Genomic DNA, 16,878 nt, shown 5'->3' with positions numbered 1-16,878 from the left:
CCTCGCTGCTTCCAATTAGCCTACACTCTACCTCAGTATCAGTCCTCATTACTCTTCATAATGAAACATGGGAAGAGAACAAGCGCTGGGTTCAAAGCCATACTAAAATGACTTTCAACAGAATCATAGACTGAAGGTAAGCTCAAGGCCTTCCCATTATGTCTTTTCTGACAATGACCTTTTCAAGTCTGAAAAGGTCTGAAACTTTTCAGACCACAGCAGTTTTAGGGCATGGTACCAACCCACAGTCAACTTGAAGATAAATAATGGAAGTCAGTTCTGCTCCCCGCTAACTGAATGATTGTCCTGAAAGAGCACCAAGGACAGCAAGAGCTGAGCCTCCAAGGGACAGAGGATGAGCTAGGACATCGGGAGGACCAGGACAGCAGCGATGGTCACAACTGCGACCAGCAGCTAAGTGTCCCTTGGACCATCCCAAGTAAAGCTGTGGGACGGTGTTTCTCCTGCATTGTGGGAAGCCTCATGTTGGGAACTGGCAATTTCAATTTTCAACCCAAACAACTCTGATCCAAAAGAAGGAGACCTTTAAACATGTATAAAGTGGTAAAACAATTATCCTTCAGTTAAAAATAAATAAATGTTTCAAATGTATAAAGTGGCTCTTCACAGATGTTGGCCACTAAGGAAGAGAAGGAAGAATTTTTATATTAGTTGAGCACCTTCTATTTACAACACATCATACTGGGGCTTTTCATATGCTGTATCATTTCACTGAATATTCACAACAACGTGAAGAGGTAGATATCATCATCTCATTTTACAGATGAGAAAGCTTAAGTTCAAAAAAGAAATAGAGCAAGGATTTTAAATAGTGTATGTACTGGGTTGGCTAATCCCCCTCAAAATTCATGCCACCCAGACCTTATGAATGTTATCTTGCTTGGAAACAGAGTCTTTTCAGATGTAATTGAGTCAAGATGAGATGGTCCTAGTTTAGGGTGGGCCCTAAATCTGATGACCAGGGCCCTCTTAAGAAGAGACACACACAAGGAGAACATCATGGGACAACAGAGACGGAGACTGGAGAGATGCACGTACAAACCAAGGATTGTGGTCCATCACCAGAAGCTGAGAAGAGGCAAGGAAGGATGCTTCCCTAGAATTCATCCTGCCAAGACCTTGACTTAAGACTTCCAGTCTCCAGAACTGTGAGCGAATACATGTCTGTTGTGTTAAGCCACCCAGCTGGTGGTACTTTGTTCTGGCTGCCCTGGGAAACTCATGCAATCTACTCAGCTCCTAAGTGCCTGAGCTTTGCACTAAGACCATCAGTACACCGTGAGCAAGGACACACAAATGTCCTGACCAAAGAAGTTACTCTGAGATACTGTGAGGTCCTCTGAGACAGATGACACTTTACATTATCCTACAGTCCCTCTCCTGAGAGTAGAGACTTGGCGGCAAGGAAATGCAGAGTATTTATGGAGCTATGCACTTAACATGTTACTGAGGGGAAGACACTACAGTGCTCCTAGCAAGGCTATAGTAAGACTATGGTGTGGCCTGGTTGGTGAACACAGCTGCAGTCATAGACCACCAAGACAGTTCTACAGGTCAGAATGTACTTCACTCTGCATTTAAAAAAAAAAAGTACCAGAAATTTCATGAAGTTTTCAGTCAGAAATAAGCAAATATAATTCTCTAGCGTGAGCAGGAAATTTTTTTAAGGTTATGGGAATGCCAGAGCAAGATGAAGCAAAAATAGATCTAAAGCTCAAGTTGCTAGGACTATAATTATGAAAGTGACTTTTGTCCTTGGAGCTTCTTAAAAGATGGCTTCATAGTCCCGTGAGGGGAGTGTCTGTGGAATTTGGAATTCTCTCCTCAAGCTGGCATGAAATCAGCTCATCTGAGCCAGTTATGATTCACAGAGCTCCCCATACTGGCCGGATCTGAGGTTGCGTATGTTCATCAGGTTTTCATCAAAGGCACAATTTTAGTCCCTGGGAACACACTACAAACTGTAACCTTGAAAATGAAGAGAGAATCCTAGGTTGCCTATACATTACAGACCATTTCAGATCTTGACTTGACTTCACCTTCTGAAATATACCAGCTCATTGTCAGTTCTCACTAGATCTCATTCATCTTCTAAAACAAATCAGTCTCAGAAATTTACATGCAGACCATCATCTAACATCAAACATCAATTTCGCTTCTTAAACAGAATCGATATCAAGTAAATATTGGTGCATGCTCAAAAGACTGAGTTGTTTCCATTGACAAGCTGTTGCAGATTTCTGAGAAGAATGACTATCTGCCTTGTAACTGAATGCCAAGGGTGACCACTAGGAATTGTGCAAAGAATGTAATGAGGCATGCAAAGCCCGTAAACTTATGTTTACTTATAAATACACGTTCATAAATATTGTTAATTTTGATTCAATAATACCTTACAATCAACTGCTTAGGTCTTTGTAGTTTACAAAGCACTTTTGTAAACAGACATACCTGATCTCAAGGATATAGTACATAAGTCTGCTTCCATTATCATCAGCTTTTTTCCACTGTATTGAATTTTTACTCCCTTCTAATAATTTTGGAATGCCTGGTTTACTTGGGACTCCAGCTTTGGAAACAAAAGAAAATTTGATTGATATGTTAGAAGTATAAAATATTCTGCATAACATCTTTCTACAGACAACATTTACTAAGAGAAAAGCCAAATACATTAAAGAAATGTTCAGAAATACGTTCATATGAGTGCATATGTTTAAGTGAGTACCTGAAGATACCAGAGATCAAATTGCCAACATCCGCTGGATCATCGAAAAAGCAAGAGAGTTCCAGAAAAACATCTATTTCTGCTTTATTGACTATGCCAAAGCCTTTGACTGTGTGGATCACAATAAACTGTGGAAAATTCTGAAAGAGATGGGAATACCAGACCAACTGACCTGCCTCTTGAGAAACCTGTATGCAGGTCAGGAAGCAACAGTTAGAACTGAACAAGGAACAACAGACTGGTTCCAAATAGGAAAAGGAGTATGTCAAGGCTCTATACTGTCACCCTGCTTATTTAACTTCTATGCAGAGTACATCATGAGAAATGCTGGGCTGGAGGAAGCACAAGCTGGAATCAAGATTGCCGGGAGAAATATCAATAACCTCAGATATGCGGATGACACCACCCTTATGGCAGAAAGTGAAGAAGAACTAAAGAGCCTCTTGATGAAAGTGAAAGAGGAGAATGAAAAGGTTGGCTTAAAGCTCAACATTCAGAAAACTAAGATCATGGCATCTGGTCCCATGACTTCATGGCAGATAGATGGGGAAACAGTGGAAACAGTGGCTGACTTTATTTTTCTGGACTCCAAAATCACTGCTGATGGTGATTGCAGCCATGAAATTAGAAGATGCTTTCTCCTTGGAAGGAAAGTTATGACCAATCTAGACAGCATATTAAAAAGCAGGGACATTACTTTGCCAACAAAAGTCCGTCTAGTCAAGGCTATGGTTTTTCCAGTGGTCAGGTATGGATGTGAGAGTTGGACTATAAACAAAGCTGAGCACCGAAGAATTGATGGTTTTGAACTGTGGTGTTGGAGAAGACTCTTGAGAGTCCCTTGGACTGCAAGGAGATCCAACCAGTCCATCCTAAAGGAGATCAATCCTGGGTGTTCATTGGAAGGATTGATGTTGAAGCTGAAACTCCAATACTTTGGCCACCTGATGCAAAAAGCTGACTCATTTGAAAAGAACCTGATGCTGGGAAAGATTGAGGGCAGGAGGAGAAGGGGACAACAAAGGATGAGATGGTTAGATGGCATCACCGACTTGGTGGACATGGGTTTGGGTGGACTTAGGGAGTTGGTGATGGACAGGAAGGCCTGGCGTGCTGCGGTTCGTGGGGTCGCAAAGAGTTGGACACGACTGAGTGACTGAACTGAACTGAAGATTTTTATTAGTGACGGATTAGATAGATTTATGATAGGAGTACCAACAGATCTTAGCCTGACACAAAATAAGTGATGCAAGTTAAAAAATGATTGTAAGATTTGGAGCATTTTTCACTGATTCTTACACAGATCAACTTGGAGTTATGGTATAGCTGTTAAAACACTGGTTAATTTAATAAACTTATTAGATTTTTTATTTTTAACATCTGATTGTAGCAGTCGATAAGTAAATATTTGAACACACAGTGACACTGTTTTCATTTACATTTTTACTATAAAATATCATAGCTAGACAGAAAATCAGAATAATGAAAGGTGAAATAATTTTTCCTAGTTTAGGATCCTGCAAAACCAGACGAGTATTATCTCATGGCTGCCTGTAAGAAACCCCTACCTCTTTTCAATTTCTTCAATCAGGCTCTAAAGATAGTAATTTACTCTTTTAAGAAAAATCCCAACCTCTAGGATTGGTGAAGTAAGCGATGAGAAAAAAATTGAGAAATGTCCAGAGTTTCCTAAGTGTTGAACATGTTAGTACTCACCTTTAGTCTTAAAACTTCCCAGAAGCGAGGTGCTGTTTGCTCCTGTCCTGTACACCACCACTACTCGGACATTATAGGAAGCATAAGGCTGTAGGTCTGTGATGTTACAGACATAAGCAGGACCTTGGCTGCACGAAGCTTTAACATGGTAAAACTCATTGTGCTTCCACTAGGGAAAGAAGTCTCAATTAACATTTTTGTTTCTTTAAGAAAAACTTCTTAACATAGAAATTCAAAAGCCTGTAGCAAGCATTAAAGCTTAAAGTTTATACTAAAATAAGAGCTTCTTTATGAGTGTCAGATCCCAGATAGTATCCCCTTCCACCAACAGCAATTTTATTTTTTACCACAAGTTGTAAGTTACTTGAAGGATGGTCCCGAGGATAAGTCCAAGGTGAGACATGCACCTCTGACTGTTTATCATCGGGAGGATTGTTTGGCTTCTTGGTATCCCTAATCATAGACCTCTTTATCAAATCAGGATGGCTGAGGATGCAAATTCACACTTGAAGGGAAATGATGGATTAAAACTGTGATATTTTCAATTCCATACATTTGCTGATTTCAAAGTAGTAATATTTTCACAATATTTCACATATTGATGAAGCCCACAGTGACTTATAAATGAAAACATTTAGTTTTTCCTTCCCAAACCCTCTTCAGGCATCTAAGCAACATTCCTTATTTTTCTACTTAGGAAGCCTAGTTCCCTAAAAGAAGGAAATCTTTGCCTATTGTCACTTAATCACTAAGTAGCAAGGTTAGAAGTTCAATATAAGAAATATTACTTTCATTTCACTGGGTCTGTAATTATAGCTATATTAAAATTCCTTCTCTGAAACACTGCTTTTAAAGAACCTGTGTATTTTTTTAATATCTGTGTATTTTAAATAAGATACAAGATCCTTAATATCTTATATGAAAATGATGACTTTTTTCAACATACAAATAGGAGAAGACAGAGGATACGGCCTCCGTCAAGAGTTCTTTGTGTATTTTCCCCAGTAAAGTTTCCTAAGAAGATCAGTTTCCATAAATAAACCTTACTTTACATCTCCTTTTTCATTTAGCATTCACAAGGTCACACCATTTCATTGGATGGGCACTTTATATTAGTTTTCTATTCAGTTAGAAATAATTCACTATAGCACCTTCAGGAAGTAGACCACCTGATTACAGAAAGAAAGAGGAACAGAAGGAACGAAAAGAAAAACCAGAAATGCTGATGTCAGAGACATTGCCTGTTAAACCCATAAAGGTCTCAGTCCCACTGATTCATATAGCCTAATGAAAAAGATGCAGATGCAGAATAATATTTATTCTGAACCTTCTGAGCGGGGTGAGGGGGAAGGAGGAAGGGAGATGATGAGTCCCGGCTGAAAAATGTTAGCCCTTTTTGGTTCTGCCTCCTTCATGCCTCCTTCAGTGAGTAGTCTAGATGGCCCCACATTCCACACCACCCAGAAATCATAAGAACTTCTTGGAATGTCAGGGAGATGTTTGGCCAAGGGTTTTGCTGGAAAACTGTAGCATATTGACCTCACCACAGCAATGAATGTTCTGGGCAGACCATTAACTTGGAGAGATGCCATGGGCTACCCCAGTAAATCACAAGGGAGTTGGGATCTTCATTCATCAGAGGCCAACAAGTACGGGGGGAAGGCTACCAGAGAAGATTGCCAAATTATTGAGCAAGGGTGTGGGGGAAATGGTGCAGACTATGATGTCTCAGAGATAGAAATTTTGGAAATGTCTGGTTCTGGTAGGGATTCCCCTGGATAGCTGAGAAAAAGACAATTTTAATGAATTTTCATGAAAAAAAGTTACCAAAGCAAAATTACTTGTTTCTCCTCAATCTTAAATTGAATGTGTTCTTTTTTTATGTGTTATTATAATAAAGAATCTATGAAATCTAAAGGCCAAGATAAAAAGTTATCCCTTGTGCTCTAACTCTCATTTTCCCATGTAAGGAAAAGATGAGGACTGGAAGTTTATCTTTTTCTCCCTTTTCAGAAAGGAGAAGGGCAGAGGTGGACAGGAACAAAAAAGATTAATTAAAATATGCATATTCACCTTTGTCACTCACCCCTCAGAGTTTCAGTGTGGAGTTATAAGACTATTCCTAACTTCCTATCATGATGAGGTAGGTTCAACTTGCTCAAAAGAAACAGACCTTTCCGACTAGATGTCATCACCAACCCTCTCAGAACACAGCCTTCTACATTAGTACCTTCTAACTTAGTACTTGTAGGGGATCATGCATGTAGAAATTACCATCTTACATTTTCAACTTCATGATTTCTCAAGTGTCTATCTAAAAATCTGTTCTGAGCAAGGGTAGAGGAGGTCTTGAAACAAAAGCATCATATGAAAGTCATGAGGACAGAACCAGGTGGCCCCTGTCTGCTGCCCCTCTCCTAAACTTTAAGAAGTAGAGTGGGTGATGATGACTCACGTTCCTAAGGAAAGCCTCTGTAGAGATGAGTCAGCCCTGAGGGTCCTCCCTTGCACAGCCATGATTCTGACTCATCGGGCCACCTGCCTGAGTCTCCAGCCTCTCATCAGTAACACGAGAGGCTGGAATCACCTCTAAGGTCCTTCCTCAGTTCACACCCTTGATATGGGAAATGAACTTTACATTCCTCCCCTTGACTTAAAGCTGAACTGTGTTAAGCTTACTTAAGTAGATGTCCCCCAAACAGATGATCCTTCAATTTCTCCAATTTAAAACTGAATTTTTATGAAATGAATATTTTCTAAATCAGCAACATATCATCATAAACATGCTCAATGGAAAAAATCCAATTAAACTATGGTCTTTGGTCTTATCAACTTAATACTTAGAGCAATTTATCACTGCTGTTGCTTATTTTTCATAGTTTTTATCTAAAAGTACAAGATGCTAAGAAATATTTTATATAGTAAAATTTTAAAACCTCTGGGGAGCAATTTCATTTTTAAAGAAAAGTGAGGTCATGATCATACTGATTTGTTTTTACAAAACACTCCTAACCAGTCTTTACAAATATGGACACACAAATATATACTAGTGAAAAATGAAATGTCACAATTATAAAAACTTAACAATCTATTAAGTGTACCAGTATAAAAATCAATGTAGATTTTCCTTAGAAGTGAATTAATCAGATTAATTGATGCTTAAATTCAGTGGATATCTTTACATTGGTTAATGCACGAAGATTTTTGAATGAGAAACTATTTAAAGTTTACAAGCCAAGATCCAACTACTTTAGAATAAACTAGTTTATCATTTACTTCTTTCCTGTTGCTATACAATCCTTAAATGGTTGAAAGAACATTTATAAACAGGTTTTAGGTTTATGTTTGTTCATTTCTTTCCATTTTTTTCCCCCATAGAATAAAACAAATTGCTATGGACTTCAAACCAAAGAACCATGCTGATAACATCTAAAGTAAGTAAAACATTATGAAACCAGTAAACCGTAATTTATACCCTTTTATGTGGAGCCTTTTAAGAGCAAATTAATCTCTCTGGGAATTTTTTCCATCAGAAATCAGTCTAGATAGCTTACCATATTTATCTGGAAAATCTGAATCAATGAATGTTGTCAAATATATCACTCATTTAATACAAGTGAATGCCCTCAAGATATTTTTTGAAAAGTCCTTTTGATTTATTCTATAGCATAAAACAAAGATATGCATTAAAAGTGTACGTTGAGATGTACCTTTTGAAGTTCAAACCAAAATCTGATGAGGTGAACATTTGATGGAGCATTCCAATGTAACTGCAAACTAGTGTTCTCTGGAAGAAAGGCATAAGGTTTCTCTGGCGAGTCAAATGTTTCCACAGTGACAGGGTGACTCTCCGCACACCACATTTCCTCAGCATGGCAGGCCAGAACCTTTTTGTAAAGAAGAACAATTGCTTAACCTTTCTCAAACCTTGCTCTCGAGAGTGGTAATTAAAGTACCCAATCCACTGGCCGTACCTTTAACACATAGTGTTTTCCACCAGACAGTCTAGTAACGAGGAGAGAGAGACTCCCATCTGGATATTCACTTTGCCTTAGTGGAATCTCTGGAATGGGAGCCAGATGAGAGATTGCCACCTGATAGCGGACGGACTCTCTCGGTCCATTTGGCTTGTGAGATTCCCTCCAGGATATAACGAGGCTGGTGTCTGACTGCACGGTTGTGTTAATGAGCCAAACCGCCTCTGGTACTGAAATAAATAGCAGCGCACAATAAGGGATGTTGCAACAGCACTGAAAGATGGAAATAAGTCATAGGGTCTTGGTTGAGGAATAAGCATATCATGTGAGCAGAATGAATGACAGATGTTTCAAGGGAAAGCCAGCCTCTTATATAATGCTAAGTTACCAGGCTGCCTGAAAGGCTCTCGCTTATTTTTGACTAATGACTAAATCATTCTCTGACTCCAGTTCGAGGATCTGGCCAATTCTGGGGAGTTTTGTGAAAGCCATCGGAGACATGTGAAAGAAATGGCATTTCCTCATAATAATCGTCACCTCTTACAACACATTTTCAGACTCTAAATCCATTTTCTTTAAGGCAATGAGGTTACATGACTTTACATCTCAGTAGTCCTCAGTAAAATTCATGTAGACCTATGGCTGATTCATGTTGAGGCTTGACAGAAAACAACAAAATTCTGTAAAGCAACTAAATTAAAACTTCAATTAAAAAATAAATAAATTTTTTAAAATTCACATAGAGAAAAGTTTGACTTTCCTGGGTCTCACCACTTGTACAGAGGCCTATAAATATACAGGAAGAGAGTGACACTGTGTGGTGAGACCAAAGAACGTGTTTCCAGTAACAGAATTGATTATGATGTTTTGCTATATAGTTACTTTTCATTTTGATGGAATATTATCCATCATCTTCTGGTGTTAGAGTAAGGGTGTCATCAGAATATTCTTCTACAAACACATTTTTCTTATTAAGCTTAAAAAAACTCACATAAGAAAGATTTCTTAACATCCAAATAAAAACCAAATATAGGCTCACACATCACGTTAATTGCAAAATCCCACTCTAGAAACCCACACCATGCCCATAACTCACCTCCACTTTTAGTTTTTCCCCACATCTCTTTTCCCAGAGGTATTTGCTCCAAAGGATCTGAATAATAATTCTTTACAGCTATCTGTATCATATATGTTGAAAATGGTTGTAAACCGTCAATAAGGGCTATACTCCCCTGAAATTCCTGTAATTAATTTTAAAAAATCAAGATCTTATTCTTATTTTTTGTGCAAATGGGGAGAAATTATTTAATCAAAGAGAGAAAAAGGAAAAGACTCAAATTTTTTAATTTATTTTTAAATCTTGGATCGTGACTGATGGTCTTCATTGTCCTAGTCTGCCCAGACCTGAGTTGTTTAATGTTTCCAAGAATAAATGCTAAATGATTGGCAGCCCTCAGTCAATTATGACTTAATTATTTCATGTAGGATGTTAAATTCCCAGAGGACAAAACTGTCTTATTAGCCTTGCATTAGAAACTCTGCAGGAAGGTATTGTGAGGATGTGACACATAAGTGAATACAGTAAAAGATTAAGCTACGTTACCTAATCATTCTTAGATATAAAGCTTAAGAAACTGAAAAGGCTTTCCTTAGACCAACGGTTCTCAATTTTGGTTATACTTTGGAATCATCTGGGGAATTTTAAGAAAACACTGATGTCTGGGTCCCACCCCTAGAGAGCTGACTTCACCTAGAGTCTTAGGTGAAGCATGTGCTCAGAGACTTTAAAAACTCCAATGAACCATCAAGGTTGAGAACCCCTCACTGCCTTTGATCCACATTAATCACTGTGAAGCCAATACGATAGATTAGCTCTAATAAGAGAAATGTCAATGCCAGAAGCCCAGTCTTAGTCGGCCAAATGATCTAATCTGTCTCTGAAACAACTCCTTTCAGAAATGTGTAAAGGAAGATTAAAATAGACAAAATTCAAAAATAAATAATATATATATTTTTAAATAGACAAACGGAGTAACAAGAATCAGATGTACTTTCTGTCAAAGTGTATAGTGCTTGTTACCTCCAATAGATGATGGTCAATTTCACCTTCTGACTTGATTAAATAAGTACAAAGAAAAATACTAGAAACACATGATTCCGTCACATGGAACTGGAACATCAGTGCCAGTGATGGAATGAATTGTGTTCATTCATCCATTCAAGAAATACCTAGTAAATGCCTACACAATGCCAAGTAGTATGTTAGGTGCTAGGAATACAATGATGAATAAAAAAGTAGTCCCTGCCTAATTGCACATTTCACAACATATAGAAAATAAAAATATAATGTACAACTTGTATATTAGCTATCTACGATGGAAGAGAGGTACACAATAATGTTCTTTCTGTCCAATTTACTTCTTACCCCTCAATTTGTTGGGATGGCCACAAAAACAGGTCTCTATCACTTTCTGGGTATAATTAGATAAAATAATTAGAGAGGCAACAAACCCAGCTCTTTTAGGACACTCAGGGAACAGTTACTATAAGGCAATCTATCATTAGTTAGAGTTAATGTACTTCCTTAAAGCTTAACTTACTCCCAGGCAAGAGACTAGAATACAAATGGTTTGATGATTCAGCTGTAAAAATCAGAGTAATAGAATATTTCAGAACATTATACAGAAAATACTTCAGCTGAAGATTTTATATCAAAATAGGGCATCTTGGAAAAAGACAAGACAACTGGCTTCAGCCTTACCAGCATTTTATCTCTCAGTTCAGAGCTGTTCTTCATGTCAATTACTTCTTTGTAATAAACCAGGTATGTGGGAGTGGGACTGGTGATGCCGTCCCATGTGAGTTTTGTCCGGGCAGGTGGTAATCTGATTGTGAGGCTGGTGTTAGTGGTGTTAAGTATAGTTGGTTCTGCAAGATTGGAAGCTAGAGACAGAAATGCTGTATCTAAAATAATAATAAAAATGATTAAATATATACACACATACGGATAAGAGAGAAACAGCAGATTTATGTAACATCAAGGATAATGTTGCATTTCATTTTTATTTAACTGATAAGGTATGATATATTGGAGTGTTGGAAATGTTTTTCTGGACAAGAAGACACTTTTTTTTTTTTTTCATGTTCTTTGAGGATGCTAAACGTCTGGGGAAAAGAGCAAAGTAACTGGTAATTGCTTACAAATTCCAGCAGATGGAGATAAAGTACGCTTAATTATGTACCTGCTGCTGCTGAGTAACTTCAGTCGTGTCCGACTGTGCGACCCTATGACTTGTAGCTCACCAGACTTCTCTGTCCATGGGATTCTCCAGGCAAGAATACTGGAGTGGGTTGCCATGACCTCCTCCAGGGGATTTTCCCAACCCAGGGATCAAACCAGGGTCTCCTGCATTGCAGGCAGATTCTTTACCACTGAGCCACCAGGGAAGCCCTAATTATGTACCTAGACAGTAGCAAAATGGACCCTATTTTATTTTGAAGAAAGTAATGAGAGCATTCTATCAATCACATTTTTCGATGAACTCCTATGATGAAAACTGATGTCACCTTTAGGACTTTCATTCTACAAATATGCCTGTGTGCTCAACCTCAACCAGATATTGTATGTGCCTTTTGAATCTCTTAATGAATTATTTCTTTGCATTGATCGCTGAGGAAGGCTTTCTTATCTCTCCTTGCTATTCTTTGGAACTCTGCATTCAAATGAAAATATCTTTCCTTTTCTCCTTTGCTTTTCGATTCCCTTCTTTTCACACCTATTTGTAAGGCCTCCTCAGACAGCCATTTTGCTTTTTACATTTCTTTTTCTTGGGGATGGTCTTGATCCCTGTCTCCTGTACAATGTCACAAACCTCCATCCATAGTTCATCAGGCACTCTGTCTATCAGATCTAGTCCCTTAAATCTATTTCTCACTTCCAATGTATAATCATAAGGGATTTGATTTAGGTCATACCCGAATGGTCTAGTGGTTTTCCATACTTTCTTCAATTTAAGTCTGAATTTGGCAATAAGCAGCTCATGATCTGAGCCACAGTCAGCTCCCGGTCTTACTTTTGCTGACTGTATAGAGCTTCTCCATCTTTGGCTGCAAAGAATATAATCAATCTGATTTCGGTGTCGACCATCTGGTGATGTCCATGTGTAGAGTCTTCTCTTGTGTTGTTGGAAGAGGGTGTTTGCTATGACCAGTGCGTTCTCTTGGCAGAACTCTATTAGCCTTTGCCCTGCTTCATTCTGTACTCCAAGGCCAAATTTGCCTGTTACTTCAGGTGTTTCTTGACTTCCTACTTTTGCATTCCAGTCCCCTATAATGAAAAGGACATCTTTTTTGGGTGTTAGTTCTAAAAGGTCTTATAGGTCTTCATAGAACCGTTCAACTTCAGCTTCTTCAGCGTTACTGGTTGGGGCATAGGTTTGGATTACCGTGATACTGAATGGTTTGCCATGGAAACGAATAGAGATCATTCTGTCGTTTTTGAGATTGCATCCAAGTTCTGCATTTCAGACTCTTTTGTTGACCATGATGGCTACTCCATTTCTTCTAAGGGATTCCTGCCCACAGTAGTAGATATAATGGTCATCTGAGTTAAATTCACCCCTTCCAGTCCATCTTAGTTCATTGATTCCTAGAATGTCGATGTTCACTCTTGCCATCTCCTGTTTGACCACTTACAATTTGCCTTGATTCATGGGCAGCCATGAAATTAAAAGACGCTTACTCCTTGGAAGGAAAGTTATGACCAACCTAGACAGCATATTAAAAAGCAGAGACATTACTTTGCCAACAAAGCTCCGTCTAGTCAAGGCTATGGTTTTTCCAGTAGTCATGTATGGATGTGAGAGCTGGACTATAAAGAAAGCTGAGCACCGAAGAATTGATGCTTTTGAACTGTGGTGTTGGAGAAGACTCTTGAGAGTCCCTTGGACTGCAAGGAGGTCCAACCAGTCCATCCTAAAGGAGATCAGTCCTGGGTGTTCACTGGAAAGACTGATGTTGAAACTGAAACTCTAATACTTTGGCCACCTCATGCGAAGAGTTGACTCAATGGAAAAGACCCTGATGCTGGGAAGGATTGGGGGCAGGAGGAGAAGGGGACAACAAAGGATGACATGGCTGGATGGCATCACCGACTCAAGGGACATGGGTTTGGGTAAACTCCGGGAGTTGGTGATGGACAGGGAAGCCTGGTGTGCTGCGGTTCATGGGGTCGCAAAGAGTCAGACACGACTGAGCGACTGAACTGAACTGAACATTCCAGGTTCCTACGCAATATTGCTCTTTACAGCATCGGACCTTGCTTCTATCACTATTCACATCCACAGCTGGGTATTGTTTTTGCTTTGGCTCCATGCCTTCATTCTTTCTGGAGTTATTTCTCCACTGATCTCCAGTAGCATATTGGGCATCTACCAACCTGGGGAGTTCCTCTTTCAGTATCCTATCATTGTGCCTTTTCATACAGCGATCAATGCAAAGAAATAGAGGAAACCAATAGCATGGGAAAGACTAGAGGTCTCTTCAAGAAAATTAGAGATACCAAGGGAACATTTCATGCAAAGATGGGCTCAATAAAGGACAGAAATGGTATGGACCTAACAGAAGCAGAACATATTAAGAAGAGGTGGCAAGGATACACAGAAGAACTGTACAAAAAAGATCTTCACAACTCAGATAATCATGATGGTGTGATCACTCACCTAGAGCCAGACATCCTGGAATGTGAAGTTAAGTGGGCCTTAGAAAGCATCACTACGAACAAAGCTAGTGGAGGTGATGGAATTCCAGTTGAGCTATTTCAAATCCTCAAAGGTGATGCTGTGAAAGTGCTGCACTCGATATGCCAGCAAATTTGGAAAACTCAGCAGTGGCCACAGGACTGGAAAAGGTCAGTTTTCATTCCAATCCCAAAGAAAGGCAATGCCAAAGAATGCTCAAACTACCACACAATTGCACTCATCTCACACGCTAGTAAAGTAATGCTCAAAATTCTCCAAGCCAGGCTTCAGCAAAATGTGAACCGTGAACTTCCAGATGTTCAAGCTGGTTTTAGAAAAGGCAGAGGAACCAGAGATCAAACTGCCAACATCCGATGGATCATCGAAAAAGCAAGAGAGTTCCAGAAAAACATCTATTTCTGCTTTACTGACTATGCCAAAGTCTTTGACTGTGTGGATCACAATAAACTGTGGAAAATTGTGAAAGAGATGGGCATACCAGACCACCTGACCTGCCTCTTGAGAAACCTGTATGCAGGTCAGGAAGCAACAGTTAGAACTGGACAAGGAACAACAGACTGGTTCCAAATAGGGAAAGGAGTATGTCAAGGCTGTATATTGTCACCCTGCTTATTAACTTCTATGCAGAGTACATCATGAGAAATGCTGGGCTGGAGGAAGCACAAGCAAGCTGGAATCAAGATTGCCGGGAGAAATATCAGTAACCTCAAATATGCAAATGACACCACCCTTATGGCAGAAAGTGAAGACCTAAAGAGCCTCTTGATGAAAGTGAAAGAGGAGAGTGAAAAGGTTTACTTAAAGTTCAACATTCAGAAAACTAAGATCATGGCATCTGGTCCCATCACTTCATGGGAAATAGATGGGGAAACAGTGGAAACAGTGTCAGACTTTATTTTTTTTGGCTCCAAAATCACTGCAGATGGTGATTGCAGCCATGAAATTAGAAGACGCTTACTACTTGGAAGGAAAGTTATGACCAATCTAGACAGCATATTAAAAAGCAGGGACATTACTTTGTCAACAAAAGTTCATCTAGTCAAGGCTATGGTTTTTCCAGTGGTCACATGTGGATGTGAGAGATGGACTATAAAGAAAGCTGAGCGCCGAAGAATTGATGCTTTTGAACTGTGGTGTTGGATAAGACTCTTGAGAGTCCCTTGGACTGCAAGGAGATCCAACCAGTCCATCCTAAAGGAGATCAGTCCTGGGTGTTCACTGGAAAGACTGATGTTGAAGCTGAAATTCCAATACTTTGGCCACCTCATGCAAAGAGTTGACTCATTGGAAATGACCCTGATGCTGGGAAGGATTGGGGGCAGGAGGAGAAGGGGATGCAGAGGATGAGATGGCTGGATGGCATCACTGACTCGATGGACATGAGTTTGGGTAAACTCCAGGAGTTGGTAATGGACAGGGAGGCCTGGCATGCTGCGATTCATGGGGTCGCAAGAGTCAGACATGACTGAGCGACTGAACTGAACTGAACTGAATGAATTTTTTACCAAAATATACATTCAGTGTATTTATGAATTCTCCCATTTTTCATACTGTATAACTTCATGTATTTTATAACTGAATACATTTAAGCAAAGAGAGTTTCTTTTATTCATTTCTGTCCATCTCTAAGAGGGAATTATACTGAATTTAGAAAGACATTGTGACTTTAGGTTAAGAGAGAACTTAAAAAAACCACTTTAGGCTTGAATGTCACCCATAAGGCTATATGATGCTATTTTTGTTTTTGGTTGGTTGGTTTTTATATTTCAAACATTTTTTATTATGACTCTCAGCAAAAAATATAGTCAGTACCACCATAATATGATACATACATTCCTAAAAGTCATTGCATTAAACAAAATCCAGAAGGTTTGTGGGGGAAATAGATTTAGGAGCACAACACTAGAAAACTTCATAAGTGACACATGAAATAAACAAGATAGAAACAATAAAAATAGTAGCACACATATACACACATTAAATAGTTGACACATATAATACTATAATACATAAGTCACTTCACCTTGAAAAAGACCTGAAAGTAAATTCAAAGCTTTTTGACACCACTAGGAAGTCTAAAATACCATTAGTGGAGACACAAGACAAAAAGAAGGGAAGTTATGTGACTGAGAAGAGAAAGGGAACAGAGAGATTGACAGGACAAGGATTTCCCACATCGAAAGTGGCCTGCCGCAGCCCCAGCCTCGAGTACAGATAGAGATAAATTGTGACCCAGGGCAAATAGCAATTGCAGCGTGCACCAAGCCCTGACCATTTGGAGCACTGCTGAAAGCACAATGAAGAGTTGGAAGGACTGCTCTGGAGGAAGAGACATTATGAGATTTCCCCGACCCAAACAGGGAGAACAAGCTTATAAAAAATATGACTTTCCTACCTGGAAAAGGCTGTAGAACTGAACTGTAAACCAAGATATGCTTACTCCTTGGGGCTTCCACCTGGGAGAGGATGGCCCCATTGCTTTTCTTTGCTTGATAAATCTGTGTGCTGTCCTCTACTATGGAGATCCAATATAGAAATTCTCCATCCACAGTCAAGCTAACAAGCATTTTTCCTGCTGATGAAAAACATAAATGAAAGAAAGAACATAAAGAACAAAACACATAGCTGACATTTTCTGCTCTAAGCAATATGTGAAGTCTTTTTTCTGATCAATTTTGAA

At 39.1% G+C, this 16,878-nt stretch overlaps 1 protein-coding gene and 1 long non-coding RNA gene across 3 annotated transcripts in view; one reads left to right on the top strand and one right to left on the bottom strand.

Annotated features, from left to right (window-relative positions):
- Positions 1–16,878, bottom strand: part of ROS1 (ROS proto-oncogene 1, receptor tyrosine kinase) — a 123,396-nt gene that overhangs the window by 35,119 nt on the left and 71,399 nt on the right. Inside the window, exons 27-33 of one of the 2 annotated variants that reach the window (XM_081530933.1) lie at positions 16,594–16,773; positions 11,201–11,403; positions 9,536–9,680; positions 8,437–8,669; positions 8,173–8,349; positions 4,463–4,631; positions 2,473–2,590 (exon numbers count right to left, since the gene is read on the bottom strand). In XM_081530933.1, coding sequence (XP_081387059.1) covers positions 2,473–2,590; positions 4,463–4,631; positions 8,173–8,349; positions 8,437–8,669; positions 9,536–9,680; positions 11,201–11,403; positions 16,594–16,773 — 1,225 coding nt within the window. The remainder of the gene's footprint in view (positions 1–2,472; positions 2,591–4,462; positions 4,632–8,172; positions 8,350–8,436; positions 8,670–9,535; positions 9,681–11,200; positions 11,404–16,593; positions 16,774–16,878) is intronic. The other variant, XM_081530934.1, reaches the window with a different exon arrangement.
- LOC145521985 (uncharacterized) overlaps positions 1–16,878 on the top strand; it is a 125,483-nt gene that overhangs the window by 48,861 nt on the left and 59,744 nt on the right. The window contains exon 2 of the long non-coding RNA XR_014065823.1: positions 7,841–7,896. This is a non-coding gene — a long non-coding RNA (uncharacterized LOC145521985). The remainder of the gene's footprint in view (positions 1–7,840; positions 7,897–16,878) is intronic.

The sequence above is a fragment of the Giraffa tippelskirchi genome, chromosome 9, assembly GCF_054371585.1.
Source record: "Giraffa tippelskirchi isolate mGirTip1 chromosome 9, T2T-mGirTip1v1.2.pri, whole genome shotgun sequence".
NCBI lineage: Eukaryota > Metazoa > Chordata > Mammalia > Artiodactyla > Giraffidae > Giraffa > Giraffa tippelskirchi.
The sequence above is the reverse complement of the archived record's forward strand: the minus strand, read 5'-3'. Positions and strand labels throughout refer to the sequence as shown.